The following is a 19,161-nucleotide window of genomic DNA, read 5'->3' as shown; positions in this document are numbered from 1 at the left end:
GTGTAATGGAATCCAGAAGTGCGTAGTAAAAACCACGGAATCTATAATACTCTCCAGATATCTTTTACGCTGTATAAAATCTGTCGCCATTTTCGAACAAATAACAATAAAAGAAATATGACTTCTTACATTATTTTGAGTATTGCTGAAGTTATAGTTATGATTTCAGATAAATAAATCATAAGTGATACCTGTTGTACAGTATTATTTAACAATCTTATGATTCTAACCTCAAAACCATAAACTTACTTACTTGTTTTGGTAATATTCCTCGTGAATTCTTCAGTATTTCGCGGGCGCGTGAATATTTTTCCACAAAACTATGCACTATTTCCCAGTAAAATAAATCGGCACGTTGAATCTACAATTATCACTTCCTAAAGTCCAACATTTATTCTTGACTTATAACTTCACAGTAAATTGGCGGCCCACCATTATCATAACTAAAAAGAATAAGCGGTTGTTTTCATAAATTTCACATTGTAATTCTCATAAAAAACCAATGAAGAACTATTATCTTTTTAAGAAACTTATAAGAGAATAACTATATGCCTATGGTTTTCTTCAACATCATACTACAGCTCTTCTACAGCTATAGTACAGCCTATTTTTAGCTATACAGCAACTATACAGCTATAATAACGCATAAGGCTGTATAACAAGGGGCCCAATTTTTACTTATAGAGGTTGTATAAGCGCTTATACAGCCTTGTACAGCCTCACTATATAGCCTGTGGAATACAATAAAACTAAAATACAGCTTCTATACAGCCTGTCGTGCTGCTTGGGCTTATACCTATTCTCAAGTCTACTTCCTTCGATCTTCATATCGTGCCGTCATACTCACGCCAAAAGTATTTACAGGGGTGTAAGAGGGACGGTACGATGTAAACTCTGAATTTCGTATATCCGAGAGCCTTCAAGACTCAAGTCGTAAATAACGAAAGAAACCGAACGAATACGAAATGTAATTGAAATTCTCCGTCGGTTCCCCATAATGTACATTTCTTAAATTCAATTAGTACTGCGAGAGACATTTTTCTTGAACCGACTATTAACTGGCCTGACTTTTACTCAGTTTAATAATAATTATTCTAGAGCAGTGTTGGAGTGTTATTCGACTGTGTGCAGCGACCCTTGACTGGTCTTATAAACTCAACAAAGAGGACGCGAATGTTGCAGCCTTAATTTAAAAAAATAGTTTTTTTCATTAAGATTGGATTTTGGAATCTTTTTGTATTTTTTATTTCAATTCCAAATTTTTACTTTTACGGTCATCCCGTAAAACCTGAATGGCTATCAATGTTGCCAGTTTAGTGACTTAGTCCCTAGAAGTGACGACTTTTGCTTAAATCATAGCGACCGCAAAAAAGTTTTGACGACAGAAATGGTTTTAGGTATCTGGCGACTTTTGGAGTACAAATTAAAACAGTTCTAGAAACAATTATAGATACGACATTTTTGTCAACTCGACACAGAATTATACAGTGCCGCGAGATATATGTGGAAAACGACAAACGCGCTTGCGCACCAAGTCAAACTTTATTTACTTACTTAATTAATCCAATTTATGGAATGATGGGCGATGGATGAAATTTTTAAAAGTGGCTGATTTTTTTTTTTATAGAAAGGAATAAGCTTATACTAGTCAATGGAAAAAATAACAGATTTTTCTGTAGTACCTACCAATTAATTAAAAAAATAAAATAAATAAATTTTATTCTCGCCTAAATGAACCAGCTACTGCGCATGAATACAGTTTTTAGGGTTCCGTAGCCAAAATGGAAAAAACGGAACCCTTATAGTTTCACCATGTGTCTGTCTGTCAGTCTATCTGTCCGTCCACGGCTTTGCTCAGGGACTATCAAGGCTTCAAAGCTGTAATTTACATAGATATACTTATTATGAAAACTATCCCAACAAAATGGTAAAAATTAAAAAAAAAAATTTTTTTTGGGTACCTCCCATAGATAGTTTCTCATCCAACCCTATAGTGTAGGGTCTTTTAAATTAAAAGCATTAGGGGGTTACTAAGACGATTTTTCGATTCAGTATTTTTTTTTGCGAAATATTCAAATTTAAAGTGAACATTTTCATTAAAAACGAGTTTTTGGGGTTTTTAACTTAAACTATATATATAATATATAAATATTTTTGAGAGTTGGTAAACACTGCGCTCGGCTCGCGCTGTTTGTGACGACGGCGACGGGCGCGGCCCGCGCACGACCCGCGCCGCGCCCGCGTTCTGTGTGAAGGCGTCCATATACCGCCATGCAAATACGCCCGTCGCGGGCCCGCGCACGACCCGCGCCCGCTCTCTGTGTGTGTTGCCCTTTAAGTGGCTAAATAAGAAACAAACAAGCTGAGATATGAGGTGCATAGGGGAAATTCGTGTCGGTACCGTTGACCATCAGTGGTGTAGCGGTATAGCACGCGGTACGGAATACCGAGGACCTGGGTTCGATTCCCAGTGATGGTCTTATTTTTCTGGTTTTTCTGAGCATCTATATTTCAGTTTGTATTTTCAATAGTTTTTTCACTTCTCATGCTCGTAAAGTTTTATACTCTAGTGCATAAAGTAAAATCTTCTTCTAAGACCAAGGCAATCAGGTGCAAACAGCCACAAATAGAGAGGTTTCTACATACCTATATATATTTTTTTATTTATGTAAAACTATAAATAAAAGGTACATAGTAGTGAACAATTGTTTCCACTGTTGCTATTTCATTTCCTCGCCATCGAAGTGAAAAGCAGAGTGTAAAACTGGAGCATTAAACTCATTTTACCCTCGACGTATCTATCCACCCTCGCCGTACCGGCTCGAGTGGCTATATGAGCGTTTCGGGTAAAATGGCTCGTTTTATGCTCTCGTTGTACAATCTACTGCTTTTTCACATCTATAGTCTATGCACACCAGGTTTTTAGGTAAGTTGCCAAACGGGCCACACGGTACCAGCGCCATCTAGCCTGTCATAGAAGCCCTGAATGATTTGAAAAATCTCACTAATAATTATTATAAATGCGAAAGTTTGTAAGTCTATTTTTTGTTTATATTTGTTACCTCATCACGTCTAAACCCTTTTACCTTTACTTGCCCGAATTTCATTTGCCCGAATTTCACTTGTCATACCAACGTTTGCCATAAAATATATAGAACCGTGCCTTTTTTCAGGATTTTTTTATATCAACTCTGAAGAAATTACTATTTCAGAAATAAATTACTTTATGGCAAATGAAAATTCTAGAAAACGATACATTCGGGCATATGAAATTCGGGCAAACGATAGAGAACCCGTCTAAACCACTGAACTGATTTAAATGAAATTCGGTATAATAGATAAATAGTCCCGGGAAGGACATAGGATAGTTTTTTTCCCGGAAAATTGCATAGTTCCCGCGGGAGAGTGATAACGAGTTCGACGCGGCCGGTTGTTTGTTTTTTAGAAAAATATGGCTCTGTCCATTGGAGGACAATTTTGCCAGTGTCTAGTAGGTTTTGCCGTTGTATTGTACGGTATGAAATATGAGAGGTAATGGTGGATAAACGATGACAGCGCGAATCTTCTATATTATGCATTTATTGTTTATTTAAAATGGCAGTACCCTTTACGATACTGTCCAATATCCATTCACACGGCCGCAAAATCGCTGTCAAATTCAGCCCATCCGCACTCTTTACGGCAATCCCGCAACTTTCCTCTCGGCATATGACAGCTGACAGTTAACATGGCGGCCATTTACAATCAGGTATTTTAGAGGCGGAATGTGCGTGACCCTTCGATGTCCGAAATAGGTTAATTAAAATTTAATAATTAGGTGCCTGTCAGTGATCTAAATAGAAAACAGTCCAAGGAGTTAGTCTTGTTTATCTTGATGATGAATAAAGTAGCATATTTGCGACTGACTCATTTTGTCGTGTCAGGGAGGTTATCGGGTAGGTATTGCGTAAATCGCATAACTCAGTTGATGACTTTGTGTTTATTGAAACCAGCTGTTGCTTGCGACTCCGCCTGCGCAGAATCCTACTATCCTACTTAATATTATAAATGCGAAAGTTTGTGAGTGTGAGTGGGTATGTTTGTTCCTGCTTCACGCTGAAACGGCTGGATGGATATGGATGAAATTTGGTATGTAGTATGCTGGACATCTGGAATAAAACATAGGCTACTTTTTATCCTGATATTCCACGGGATGGAGACAAAATCTCGAAACAACAACCGCTGGGCCTAGAGTCATGAAATTTGACATGATTGTTTTTAATGTAACGTCAATGAAGTCAAATTACTGCCACCTCCACACTGTACGAACACACACAAATCACACAAACCCATCTACCACCACCACACTACACTGACGTTCGAACTCAACCAGAGCTCTCCCAGAGAGATCTGAAGATGAGCTCTGGTGTGTGGAGGTGGAGGAACTAAATGAATACGCATATATATTGCATAAAGGTGGCTATCATAAGGTCGCGGGTGAGCAAAGATATTCTTTTAGTTAACTTTTCTATGTTGCTCGAGTCATAAGTAGGTACCTACCTAATTACAAAATGAATCTGAATGGCAAACGAGCAAGTGGATCTCCTGATGGTAAGAGATCACCACCGCCCATAAACATCTGCAACACCAGGGGTATTGCAGATGCGTTGCCAACCTAGAGGCCTAAGATGGAATACCTCAAGTGCCAGTAATTGATTAAAGTTCTAAAAAAATAACTGTTGAATCATTCTATACTATGTGTGAAAAATAAAGCACAACATAGCAGTTCGTAAATCGAAAAATAAAACAATAACACTGGCTAGTTGAACAAATAACCGGAACGCGAAATGTGCAAAATAAATAACGGCTCGATTGTAATTCCATAACTAAAATAAATAGAGTCAGGCACGTTCCATATTCACGTACACGACGTGAACACAGCTTATCTTTACAAAACATTGAAAATATTGAAACATTTTAAACGGGTACAGTGCAGGCAACTGTTAAAGAAAAGCTCCAAATAAAATTTGTAGAAATTGCTGGCTGTAAAGAAAAAAAAAAACATTACGATAAATTACGTACCGAATCCGAACGCTTCCACATTTAGATTCTCAAGACGGCACACACTGCACTTTTTTAAACACAAAAGTAGGCAAAGGAACCAGAAAACATAATAAATTATTTCACCTATAAAGAAAACACGCACGAATCCTATTACAAATCAAGCGTTCGACAGATTTAATGTTTTATTGTTAGGAATGTAATGTCTTTCCCACATCATTAACACAGAACCCCATAAACTTAATGAGGAGGACGCTGCAATGCCCTTCGAAGGACACCGCAGCTTGGGGGATAAATAATCACATGTGAAAAATTGCGGAAAATTTACGACAAACGAGAAAACCGAACATCCACTCCCGACCACCGATCAACCGGTACTGAAATCGTACAGAGCCCTATCCTGCTTTCAGCAAATCTATAAAAGAAAGTACACAACATCTCCGTCCTTATCGCGCTCGGCAAATCGCAATACCCGCCTCTCGCTCACATTCATTATCTTGAACACTTGTAACCAAAAACGTTAAACAATTTATCAAAAAATTAAGCTCGCGTGAAATGGAACGCGGTTTATTTAAAACTTTTTTTTGATTGACAACGCGAGGTTGTCAATTTGGGCGGGAAATATGGCGGCATTGTAGCAAGGTTATTTTTTAGGTGTGTTTAATTTGGTTTATTTTGATAAGTTGCGTATCGGGTGTTTTATTATTGCAAGCCATATGGCTCTTTCTTTGTGGGTTAATGACGCATTTAGAGATGGCCGGCGTAGGTTCGCGGTAGTTAAAGCGATTTACGACAGACATTGTTAGGGATATCTATTGAGCAAGGCTTAATAAAAATCTCTTGGGGAATAAAAGTGAATGTAAAAATGTACTAAATGGAGGGACACAGTCTGAATTAACTTAGTTACAAAGGCGAAACGGCTTCCGCGTTTTAAATGCAGCCGTTTAACACCTTTAAGGGTCTTATTCAGTTGTAATTTGGACAAGAATCGTTTAAAATTCAGTTTCGCGAGTTTAAATGAAGTAAATGGAATTCGAGATGTCGACTTAGGACCGGGTCGCAATTAGTTAGCAATTTTGATGAAGTATTCTGTTTTATTTTAGTACATTGTGGCTTAAGGGCGGTAAATAAGGAATTATGAACGAGAGTCTATTAGAAGCCCGAAGTCTGGAACTTAGAATTAGAATTAGAATTAGAATTTATTTATTTGTCAAAACATAGGTTTATACAGGTTTTAGGTTTACATTCATTTGTTTCACTATGCTTTGCCTAGCGGCGTACAAATAGCGTGCAATAGTTATAGCATGCAGCATGCTCACTTATCACAATAAATACAATGTCAAAGTTACAAAACAAAGAATTACAATTTCTATATCAAAATTAAATTCCATTATAATTATATTTGTTATTAGTTTATGTCAGTCAAGTATTCATTTATCGAATAATAAGTTTTATTTACGAGCAAATTAAATAATGAACATTTGAACAATTGTCATCAGTAATAGTCACCAGTTCTTTTGGCAGCTTATTATATATTTTGTGTGCCATTCCTAGTATACTTTTCCTGAAGAATGCAGTTTTAGAAGGAAATGCACTCATTTTATTACGGAGTCGCAAACTCGTGAATTTTTTAAATTGATTCATATTACCTCTACAGAATAACACAATTTCGAAAATATAAAGGCAAGGAAGAGTCAAGATCTTCAGTTCTTTAAAGTAATTCTTACACGATGTCATTGAACTGATACCAATTGCCGCTCTAAGACATTTTTTTTGTGCTCTAAATGCAATGTCACGGTCACAGGAGTTGCCCCAAAATATGACACCATATCTCAGCGTCGATGTGACGTACGCGTGGTATGATGTGAAGACAGCTGCTTGACTTACGATCTTCCTAAGTTTATAAAGTGCATACGAGTATTGGCTTAGCTTTTTACATATTACTTCGGGCTATTATTGCTTTTTACTTCGGGCTTTAATGAGTCGATGTTTGTAATTTTAGTACCGCCCGTGCGACATAGAATGTTTTTCATCACATTTGCGAATAAAATTTTATATTTCTTAAAGAAAAAATATAATTGTTCTATTGTTCTAAATATTGGCGATACCTTAGGCTGCGCTCTTGGCAGCGCTGCCCCCCCCTCCCGCACCATGCGCCTGACGTGCGTGTGCATGTGGGCCTCCAGCAGCGCGCGCACGGGCACGGCACAGCAGCTTTAGTAGGTACGGGCACTGACTCATTTACCGACCTTGGGCTTCATGACAAAGAAATTTGTATGCGCAATGACTCATTTACCGACCACGGGTTTCATGACAAGCATTTTATTCGGGGCGTTGGAACCAAGGTAGCCTGCATGTCACGACACTGTTTACGAGCAAGTGTGATGAAAACATATCTAATTTTGACTGAACTTGATTAAAATTGTAAGTTCTTTTTAAGAGTTTTTGTTTCATTTATACATCACACCATTCATTTATTCCTCGCCTACGCCTCGTTTCATAAACCCACACTCGTGTTTTAAGGGGCCCTATTACGATACAGTTGCATAATAGTTATTTGTGGCTGGTGCATAATGAGAGGCATTAAAGTACGAGTGTGGTTTTATGTATGAAAAATACGAATGTTTGTTCTCGGGTCTTGGGTGTTTAATATGCATTTAAGTATGTACTTATCTATCTAAATAATTATATTTATCCGTTGCTTAGTACCCATAACACAAGCTTTGCTAAGCTTACTTTGGGACTAGGTTGATTGGTGTTAATTGTCCCGTTATATTTATTTATTTATTTTATTATTTATTTAAGATCACACGAGTGTTTTAATGCCTAATTATGTATAGCCGCATACATAACTTTATCTACATGCATATCATAAGTTTACTATAATATGTTCAGATATGGCCTGTATTTTTAAGTTAGTGTTACTGATAACTAGTTTGAAGTACCTACCAAAGCTTGAATAAAACAGATAATAAAAAAATAAAGTTTTATCTATAATAATAACTATTATCTACATGCATGTCATAAGTTTTCTACAACATGTACAGATATGCATTGTTAAAAAAAGTATTACCGATACTTTAATGTAAACATTAAGATGCACCCGCAGATACCAGTTTTCTTAATAAAGGCCATTTGATAGTCGTTTCTGAACATATAATAGGGAAGTTATGATATGCATGTAGATAAAATACTATTCTCTATTAAGTCGCTTCACACTTAACAGCGAAGAGATGGATCCGTTTTATGATAAAACTTGGCACGATACGGCAAGACTATCTATAACCTACATGTGTTCAATCTATATACGAATGAATAAACCCGCCAAGTGCTAGTTGGGCTCGTACACGAAGGGTTCCGTACCATTATCTAAGTATACAACATTTAGACATTAACAAAATACGGCAAAAAATCACGTTTGTTGTACCTATGATGGGAGCGCCCCTAAAATATTAAACCCTGACATTATATCCTGTCAATCGTTCAAAAGTTAACTGGAAGAGATCCCTTTAAGGGATAAGTTCGCCTTTGTACATCTTATTATCCTGTGTTATGTTATTTTCATGTGTTTTTATGTACAATAAAGAGTTTTACAATACAATACAATACAATATTTATTTTATGTTAGCTTAATTATTTATTTTTAAAGTTAATACATATTATACAACTTAATATTCTGTGAATATTTTAAGCCACCTGTTGCCGTTATTAATATTGAGCAAAAAACGGCAAAAAATCACGTTTTTTTGTGTATGGGATCCCCCCTTTGCGACTTCGTCTGAGTAGAAATAAAAATTATCCTATTTCCTTCCCCGGGACTCAAACTATCTGTATACCGAATTTCATCTAAATCGGTTCTGCGGTTTAGACGTGAAAAGGTAACAAATATACAGAATTACAAACTTTCCCATTTACAATTATTATTTTGATGAAAGTTCCGAAAAAAAAAAGTTTTCGCGAAAATCGTGAATTGGGAAAAGCGTTTGGGAATAATATATCGCTGAACTAACATAATTTCCTTGCTCACCCGCGACCTTACGATAGCTAAGCTTATGCAAAATATGCGTGTTCACTCTGAAGATGAGCTCTGGTTGAGTTCGAAACGCGTCAGTGTAGTATGGTGGTGGTGATAGATATGGGTTTGTGTGATTTGCGTGTGTTCTTAAAGTGTGGAGGTGGAGGAACTGCATGAACACGCATATTTTGCATAAGCTTAGCTATCGTAAGGTCGTGGGTGAGCAAGGAAATTCTTTTAGTTCATTGATATGGACCTCCGCAAAGTAACGCCTGATTCAATAAATAGTATTTCGCCTCAAAATATCCCCTTTATCCTGAATGCCTGTCAATATCCCTCCAGTTTCCAGTTCCAATGCATCGTTGGAGAAAATCATATTTTCCGCCCGGACCGCGACTCGGTCTCCCTAGGGGCGAAACAGATACTTATCGGGTTGCAAACTGACGAGCTAGATTATTAGTTTCAAACTAGTTCCAGTAAGTGAATGGAGCTGAAACATTTAGGGGCTGTTTCACCACCCATTGATTAGTGTTAACTGACGGTTAAATGTGATGCCGTCTCCGTCTATTCGAACAAAAAAAATAGAGACGGTGTGCCGAAGGCACAACCTTTTTTAAGTGAATTTATGTTTTTATACTTTTTTACCAATTTTGAATAATTTTGTATGTTCTATTTGGCAGTCTGATTAAAGATACGTACGAGTTAACACGTGTTTTGCATTTAGTAGGCTCGCAGACCCTTAAGGCCCAGTTTTAGCCCTTAAGGCACCAGACCGTAACAGACGGCATCACATTAACCGTCAGTTAAGACTAATCAATGGGTTGTAAAACAGCCCCTTCGACATTTATCCTGTAAGAATTTCGAATTAAAAAGGTCGTGAGTTAAGTACTATAGAAACCAAAGTGCAAACTTAGCTTGGTCGTGTTAAATACAAATTTTAGCATTAGCAGCTTTCATTCTATATCGCCGATAGCGTCTTACGAATTTTCGTCCTCTTCATGTTGAATTTTAAATTTTTGAACCGTTCTTATTGCTAAGATGGAAGTGCGAGGTGCGAACTTAGCTTGGTCGGTTATACAAATTTCAGAATTTATAATAAGTAGGATGAAAAAAAAAATGTATGCAAAGAAAAACGATTTACCCACAAAAAATAATTATCAGCTAGTATATATCAACAAACAGGGGGCCTACTCTGAAGTTCGAAGAAGTGAGACCGAACGACACGAACTTCGATTATCGAATTTCGTTGTAGCCCTGCACTGCAGAGCCATCGGCAGAAATAAAAAAAAGTTACTATAGGAAGGTTAAAAATGTGTTTTTATTAACCGACTTCAAAAAAGGAGGAGGTTCTATGTTCCAATGTTACAAATTTTTTTTTATGTTAATTGTGGACCTATTTTCAAAATTGTTTTATAATCGAAAGGGGTATTCTTTTGAGGTGGTCCCATTGTCACCAAGTCAAGATCTGATAATGGGATCCTAGGCAAATCGAGGGCAAACCTCAAATTTTATAGGCACACCTAAGGCGATTTTGGAATTTTTAGCATCAAAATGAGCATTTACATTCAGAAAGTATCATTTGGGAACCTGGACCTGATGAAGAAGACCGTGGTGACCAATGTTTCTCATCAAAGCTAAGTAGGTAATGCTCGCTCGTCTATAAACGATCACGATTCATAGCTAAGTACGTACCTAGGTTAAAATTCAAATTGAATTTGAACCTAGGTGCGTACTTACATTAACATTCCAAGTTATAGTTTACGCAAACAACTTTTTATTTTATTCGACTTGATGGCAAACGAGCAAGTGGGTCGCCTGATGGTAAGAGATCACCACCGTCCATAAACATCTGCAACACCAGGGGTATTGCAGATGCGTTGCCAACCTAGAGGCCTAAGATGGGATACCTCAAGTGCCAGTAATTTCACCGGCTGTCTTACTCTCCACGCCGAAACACAACAGTGCAAGTACTGCTGCTTCACGGCAGGATTAGCGAGCAAGATGGTGGTAGCAACCCGTACCTCGCACAAGGTCCTACCACCTGCAAAACTATTTAAATTTAACTTATTTTTAAAAAGGCTTATTTTTAGGCTTTTTAAAAAATTGACGCAGATAACGCGCGTCGTCCTGCGCCTGAAAAAACACGCGGTGTGGATGCGCCCTTAAATAAAACTTTTATAAAAAAAAAAATTGTCTCGTACCTAATGATAACGCGAAGTGCCCCTATTCAGGGCTTTTTCGTATCCAATGCGTTATTTTAGGCAGTCGCCGGCTAAATTGATTACCTCAGAGTCCCGGCGGAAATTAGCGAGTGGCGCTAAATGCTTCGACCCCGCCTCTGCACGCTACGGATTTTGTTACACATAATAATATACGTGTATTATAGGTACTAGCCTTTACCATGGTTTCACTAGAAAAACACTAGGTTCTAAAAACTAGCCTACTCCAGCGCTGGCAGCGCATCCCCAGCGTGCCCAAGCTTGGTTAAAATTATCTCCTGTAGATGTTTTATTTCTCAATCGATTCTTGTGAAATTTTGTAATTCTTTTTCTCGGTTGAAAAAAAGAATTATAAAAATGAAATATGTACCTATACTTGCGCCACGCCACGGCGACAAATTATTCAAACTTCGATTTGACACGCGTGTGGAAATTGTGAATTTTTCACAGGGTTTATATTCGTAAAAATACATGCAGTCGAATACCTCCTGTTTTTTTGAAGTTGTCGGTCTAAAAATGAAATGCCTACTCTGTTAATTTTAATTGGGGTGACGCCATCTTTTGTCGAATAGCTGGACTACTTAAGGCAAATGTGAATTTAAGCCATGTTGTAATCAAGTAAAAAATTAAAACGATGAAATCGGACCGCATACGTCAAATGCTAGTTTGACAGTTATAATTTTTGTTGCAATTTAATTCGTAAATTCGGAGATTCAAGTTTTTATTATTATGACAGGAATCGGTTTTTCACCAAACAGGAAAATAGTCAGTGCGTTAATAATAATGAAAATATTAGCAACAAAATAGGTGAAAAATATAAATAATACTAAAATTTATAATTTTAAGAACAGAAATCATGTTTTTCTGGAGTTTCTCTTTTTTCTTTTTCAAGAATTATTTTATTTTATTCATCAATTAAATTTTTTAGTAAAGATTCTTAGCTAGGTAGTTATTGGAAAATGTAGGTTCAGGAAATGTCTCTTATTTTCCGATGTTACATATATAAGATTTTTATAATTATTTTACTGGCAGCACTGATCAAATGTCAATATCAAACTAAAAAAAACGAGCGAAGCGAGTGTCAGTTATGTGTCAGTCATGTCAATATTAGCGCTATTTTGCCGAAAACGCACGTTTTTTAATGTCTTAATTTTTAACTTTTATACGGTATAATTTTCTGTAGCGTATAAATAACAATAACTCAACTAACTAAGAAACAATACAAAGAAGTAGATCAAACTATCACCAACATAGTAACAGTATAGCTAAAGTAATATATAATATTAGTTTTTTTGATCAGTGTTTTTAAATCATGTCGCAAGTAAAATTAAATTTAATTGCCGCGGCGTGCGAGAATATGGGCATTGGAGCTAAAGGAACCTTGCCGTGGAGATTGAAGTAAGATTGATTTATAATTCATTCATTAATAAATAGAAAATAAATAAATATCACGGGACACTTGACATTATAAGGATAAAACGTTAACATAATTTAAGTTTAGTACTTTTGCTAAAGTATCGATACTTGAACTGAATCGATCTTTTTTTTTATAAAATTTATAAAAAAGCATCAACTTTTTCTCGTAGCTCATTGCCATGGTTACGTCCCCTGGACAACTCTTTAAAACCATGAGTTTCTATGTTTATGATTCATCAAACATACATTTTTGGGTGAAGACCAAAAAGTTGCACACCTGTTAAGCTGCGTTAGCAATTAGTAAAAATGACTTTTAATTTTTTCCATTGTGACATGAATATTAATCATACATTTGTTTGGATATTTTTTTTATTATTTATATAAGAGGGGGAAAACGAGCATGTGGCTCACCTGATGGGAAACAATTACCGCCGCCCATGGACACCTGTCAATGCAAGGGGTGTCACAGGTGCGTTGCCGGCCCTTTAAGAGACTGAAAAGCTAATTTTTTAAAGATCCCTTAGTTGTACTGCTTCGGAAACACTGTCCGAGGAAGATGGTTCTATACTTTAGTTGTGCGTAATTTTAGGTACCTGTGTTAAGGTGTGCTACTTTTTGGGCTTCACCCTTTTGTTATAGTTACAAGCTCATTATTTTCAAGACTATCTCCTAAGCACGTTAGGAGCATATATTATTACTGCTTTTTATAAGAAACTCTGACACCGTTGTCTCTTGGACATCCCTTCTTTTTAAATCCCCATCTCCATTTTGCCAACGGACTTCCGGGCGGGGGGAGCGTCTTCACCCTTATGCAGTTAGTGTTCCGTTAGCCCGCATGAAGCGGTTTGCTTCATCTTTCAATATGGGAACTGCTAAGGAATGGAATTCGCTCCCGTCTGTATTTCCAGATAAATATAATCTAAGGCTCTTAAAGGCTAGAGTGAATAGGCTGTTACTGAACCAGTGAGATATACCTTTGGCCTCATCTGCACTTAACATCAGGTGCGATAGGGGTGAATCATGGTCAGTTTTATGCAAAAAAAAACCTTGTAGCAAATCTAATTAATTTAAAATTTCACAGGAAAGAGATGGCATACTTCACAACGATGACCACAAAGGTGTCTTCTCCCTCTAAAGTCAATGCTGTCATTATGGGCAGAATAACGTGGGACTGTATCCCTTTGAAATACAGGCCACTTAAGGACAGACTGAACATTGTAATGACTAGACATGTGGAGAAAGTAAAGGAGACGGTAATCCTATTAACATTATAAAAGGGAAAGTTAGTATGTGTGTAAAGTTTTTGTAAACGGAAAAAAATATGTGGATGTTGTAAGTTTTAAAAATAATACTTACACATCCTACTAATATTATAAATGTGAAAGTTTGTGAGTGAGTATGTTTGTTACTTCTTCACGCTGAACGGCTGGGCGGATTTGGATGAAATTTGGCAAAAAGTTAGTTTATAACCTGGATTAAAACATAGGATACTTTTTATCCCGATATTCCCACGGGATAGGGATAAAATCTCTAAATAACAACCGCTGAGCTTAGTCATGAAATTTGGTATGCAGATAGCTGGACATCTGGAATAACACATAGGCTACTTTTTATCCCGATATTCCCACGGGATAGGGATAAAATCTTGAACTAATAACCACTGGGCTTAACAACTGTTCCATTAATGTCTCTATAAAAGAAATACGTGTTTTTTTTAATATTTTCCGATTTTAAACTACTTCTTTTACAGTCAAATATCTAATTTGTATGCAGAAAAAGAACGCTCTACATAACGTGATAAGTTTTAGACAATCTAATTTAAAGTCGACATCATTTAGGCAGAGTCGATAAGTGAGAAGTCACTATGACAGGTCAAAAAATGTCGCGAAAATTCCGCTCTCTGAATATTAGTAATCTCAAGGCGCGGCCACATGAAATCGCTCGACGCTCGTTTCCAGCGTCAAATCTGGTCACGTGACATATATCGATAAAGCCGAAAATGTTGAGTTTTATCGATGAAAAAAAACCTCTTCAATTTCGGCTAAAACACTGTTTTTTTTTCATCAATTTCTTTTGTTTGTACCAAGACATCCGCTTCCAAGACCAAGAGGATTCCTGCAAGTAGCCATCTTGTCGCTGCTGCTCGACGCGGCGACTTGACGCTACTTTTTTGAGTCGCGGGAAATTCAAAATCACATTCAAAATGGGGTCACGTGATCAGACACCACAGATATAGATTACATTAGATAACGCAAACACCTCAATCTGTATGAAAACCAACCGTGTCACTTTTTTATATCTACTGTGACGTCTCAAGAGCCCGATGTCCGCGCAAAATCGATTCAAATGCGTCGCCCGCCCGCGCCGTGGGGCTCGAGTCATAGTCACTAGTCATGATTAGTCAGTATGGGGCCAACCCCGACGTTTGGTCGGGGTTCGGACACGCGAAGTAGATACATTTGCGTAATCTAGTGTAATCTATATCTGTGATACACACGAACATACCACAAACCCCTTGATTGGCCTTGATCGTGGTGTAAAGCGAGATTGTCTACTCAGCTACGAACTATGGCCCAAACCTTCTCGTTCTGAGAGGAGGCCTGTGCCCAGCAGTGGGACGTATACAGGCTGGGTTGATGATGATGGCATACTTTCAGGTTCCTGAAGGTGTGGTTGTGGTGCCAGGATTAGACGAGGCAATCAAATATATAGACGGAAGGGAGGATGTTGAAAGCACCTGGGTGATTGGAGGTTCTCACATATATCAGGTACCTATAATTGGGTTCTACACATATATGAATATAGGTATTTACAAATATTGTCTTAACCTTTTCGACGCCAACGACTCATATAACGCACCGCAGGTTCCACGCCAAATATACGTCCATTACTTCAATGAAAAAGCAACCTTCGTTCAATTGTGTTAAGGTTCATTTGACGTGGCGGCGAAAAGGTTAACACAGAAAGCACAGCGCTTGACCGGTTGTGCTAGCTAGCGTTTTTTCTAGGATGTCCATCATAGCGCGTCTAATGGCTGAGATGATGATGATAAAGTTAAAAGAATATGCGGCGGGGGTGGGAGCGGCGTTTTTCAGTTTTTGTATTCGTATTATATTAAAAATGTTTTAAGCTTCATAATATTAATTCTGAGCACTACTACATACAACAGGTCATTTACTAAAGTTTTTCAACTATAACTATACCTAGGTATATCTTTATTATTTTTTATTTAACCTACAATATTTTCTGATAATGTAACTAAAATGGACTAATTATAATATTAGCACACTAGCTTATTCCTCAGGATTGGCATATCTCATTCAAGTTTAAAATTGAAGTATTTCTGTTTTACTAATTTAATAACAAGTGAAATGATAAACGATACCAAAGTGTCAAACAAACGATATTACCAAGTGTCAAAGTTTATCAAGACTAGCACTTAGATGAAGCGAAGTAAAACAATAACAAGTTTCAACGAAAATACAAACCCAGAAAGAGACCAGCGTTGGGATCACTGTCCAGTGGTGGTGTAGAGTATGGCACGCAGCACGGAATGCTGAGGACCTGGGTTTGATTCCCAGCGCTGGTCTCTTTTTCTGTTTTTTTTTTCTGTGCATCATCATGTTTCATTTTGTATTTTCGTTGTATTTCACGGGATGACCGTAAAAGTAACAAATTTGGAGTTGAAATAAAAAATACAAAAAGACTCCAAAAACCGATCTTAATAACAAGTTTTTTTAATAAGTCAAAAATAACTTTCAATTTATGTCTGGTTACTTTATTTTAAACTAGCTTTTGCCCGCGTGTTCGTTCGCATAGGTAGTAAAATTAAGAAGAGCCCATTGCACCTTCAGAACTAGTTAATTGAGCCAATCAACTTTTTTACCGACACTAATCTGTCCGCGACATTTTTCAAACAATTGCAGATTTTTGCAAGTAAACACGTTTTATCTATAATTTAATAGATGGTGTACATGAATACATGCCATCCTACGTAAGTTCAACCTATTAAACTGTGAAAGATCCTGTTGGAAATACGATTTTTTGGTAACGCCAGAGACAATTTTGGTAACGCAGGTGACGCCCAAAGTGTCGGTAAATAGTTGATTGGCCCAATTAAGCTCGATTCCGCATACTGAAATTTTGTTAGACGAAAAATAATTATGTCAATCAAACATTATTCGAACCAAAATTATTTGAAATAAGGATTATACAAAACGACTTTTACTAAAATAAAAATTAGACAAAGTGAATAATTATCCATACTTAATATTATAAATTCGAAAGTGTGTGTGTTTGTCCGTCTTTCATGTCGAAACGGAGGGACGGATCGACGTGATTTTTGGCGTAGAGATAGTTTATGAGCCAGAGTGACATAGGCTATATTTTATCCCGAAAAAATGCACAGCAGGGCTACTACGAAACTCGAAACTCGAAGTGCGTGTCGTGCGGTCCCTCTGACACTTATACTATTTAATACGATAGCGAGACGGTACGATACGAACTTCGAGTTTCGTAGTAGCCCTGCAGTTCCCGAGGGAACAGCATGCGATAACCGAATTCCCCGCGGGCAAAAGCTAGTGCTAAATAATTAGGCAAAACAAGGTACAACCGTACACTACACTACACAGCTATACAATAGAGTTTTTCTATTCTTTTGCCTCACTAATGTAACGTTTCCTTGCAGGCTGCAATGGCCCATCCTAACTGCGGTAAAATATACCTGACGGAGATTCAGAAGTCTTTCAACTGCGACACTTTTTTCCCCAACATCGACAAGCAACAGTTCCATCTAGTGGATGAAGAAGAAGTACCGGAGGAAAGGCAGGTAGAAGGGGACATCAGCTATTACTTTAGGGTTTATAAGCGGTTGTAATTTTACCCTTGTTCCCCGTACATAAGTTATGACTAAAGGGCGGATGATGGATGCAATATGGTGACGAAAGCATAAGATGGATAAGACTTTTATTAAACTTCGATTAATATTTTTGTATAAAAAATAATAAAAATATATAGAAATTTGAGTGGTGGTAATAATGTTCCTAATAATGGTGAAGTTGTAAAGATGTTTAGATGTAAAGAGGTCATTTCCCCTGCATAAAGTGGACACTAAAAATATGTAATATGGAAAAAAGTACGATAATTTACTACAACAATAAAATTATCAATTTTTCAATTATTTAATCTCTTTTTAGGGTTCCGTAGCCAAAATGGCAAAAACGGAATCCTTATAGTTTCGCCATGTCTGTTGTCTGTCTGTCCGTCCGCGGCTTTGCTCAGGGACTATCAATGTTAGAAAGCTGTAATTTTGCACGGATATATAGGTATGTAAACCATGTCGACAAAATGGTTTAATAAAAAAATCAAAAACAATTTTTTTAGAGTACCTCCCATAGACGTGATTTTTTTTTCTCATCCAACCTTGTAGTGTGGGGTATCGTTGGCTTGAGAATTATTAGTAGTTTATGAGTAAATAGCAGCCTAAGGTATAAAATATACCTAAACTTGGAAGATTCCGTATAAAATACGAAATCCTTAGAAAAATATTACTTAATTTTTTCGTAATGGCTACGGAACCCTATTTTGGGCGTTTCCGACACGCTCTTGGCCGGTTTTTTGATATTCAACTAGTTCTGAAGTGTAAAAATGTTGCGTGAACATTTTATATATATTTTTTTTTTATTGAAACATACATTGTAAGAAGTCCTATTTTTTGCTGTTATTTCTACTATATAGTTATCGCTCTGTCATACTGCCGATATGTGGTTTTGGTGGTTGCGGCCAGAATATCAGCTAGGCTGTTATCTTGGTTGATAAGCCTTGCGCGTTTCAAAAACGCGCGTCGATGGCGTTTTAATAAAAATGCGCTGTTCAAAAGCTCTAAGGGCCTACGCTGGAGCGGGTGCAAGCCTATTAAACAAATAGTATGCATAGAATTGTACTGCACCCGCGCTGTCTAGCGTAGGCCCTAAGGGCATCTTTTTAGGGTTCCGAACCAAAATGACAAAAACGGAACCCTTATAGTTTCGCCATGTCTGTCTGTCTGTCCGTCCGCGGCTTTGCTCAGGGACTATCAATGCTAGAAAGCTGTAATTTTGCACGGATATATATGTAAACTATGCCGACAAAATAGTACAATAAAAAATTGAAAAAAAAAAATTTTTAGGGTACCTCCCATAGACGTAAAGTGGGGGTGATTTTTTTTTCTCATCCAACCCTGTGTGAGTTTGCCAAGAAGATTTTCGATTCAGTGATTTGTTTGCGAAATATTAAACTTTAAAATGCAAATTTTCATTAAAATCGAGCGTCCCCCCTCTAAAATCTAAACCGGTGGGTGGAAAAATAGTAAGTGTATCAAACTTTCAATTTGAATTTGAAAAAATATTACTTAATTTTTTCGTAATGGCTACGGAACCCTATTTTGGGCGTGTCCGACACGCTCTTGGCCGGTTTTATATTGTACATCAATGT

General features: G+C 37.1%; 1 protein-coding gene across 1 annotated transcript; it reads left to right on the top strand.

Moving 5' to 3' along the window:
* Positions 1-12,375: 12,375 nt before the first annotated feature.
* Dhfr (dihydrofolate reductase) lies at positions 12,376-18,868 on the top strand. The gene is made up of 4 exons (XM_074108561.1): positions 12,376-12,672; positions 13,772-13,943; positions 15,348-15,458; positions 17,378-18,868. Exons 1-4 carry the CDS (start codon positions 12,587-12,589, stop codon positions 17,564-17,566), a joined length of 558 nt encoding a protein of 185 aa, XP_073964662.1. The 5' UTR covers positions 12,376-12,586; the 3' UTR covers positions 17,567-18,868.
* The last annotated feature ends 293 nt before the right edge of the window (positions 18,869-19,161 follow it).

The sequence above is a fragment of the Choristoneura fumiferana genome, chromosome 27 (genome assembly GCF_025370935.1).
Source record: "Choristoneura fumiferana chromosome 27, NRCan_CFum_1, whole genome shotgun sequence".
NCBI classification, from domain to species: Eukaryota; Metazoa; Arthropoda; class Insecta; order Lepidoptera; family Tortricidae; genus Choristoneura; species Choristoneura fumiferana.
The sequence above is the reverse complement of the archived record's forward strand: the minus strand, read 5'-3'. Positions and strand labels throughout refer to the sequence as shown.

Excerpts from the sequence above, each read along its gene's own strand:
- Dhfr (XM_074108561.1), top strand. The coding sequence starts at position 12,587 with ATGTCGCAAGTAAAATTAAATTTAATTGCCGCGGCGTGCGAGAATATG. Across the intron at positions 13,944-15,347 it reads TGGAGAAAGTAAAGGAGACG|GTTCCTGAAGGTGTGGTTGT; the intron begins GTAATCCTATTA and ends GCATACTTTCAG. Across the intron at positions 15,459-17,377 it reads GAGGTTCTCACATATATCAG|GCTGCAATGGCCCATCCTAA; the intron begins GTACCTATAATT and ends GTTTCCTTGCAG.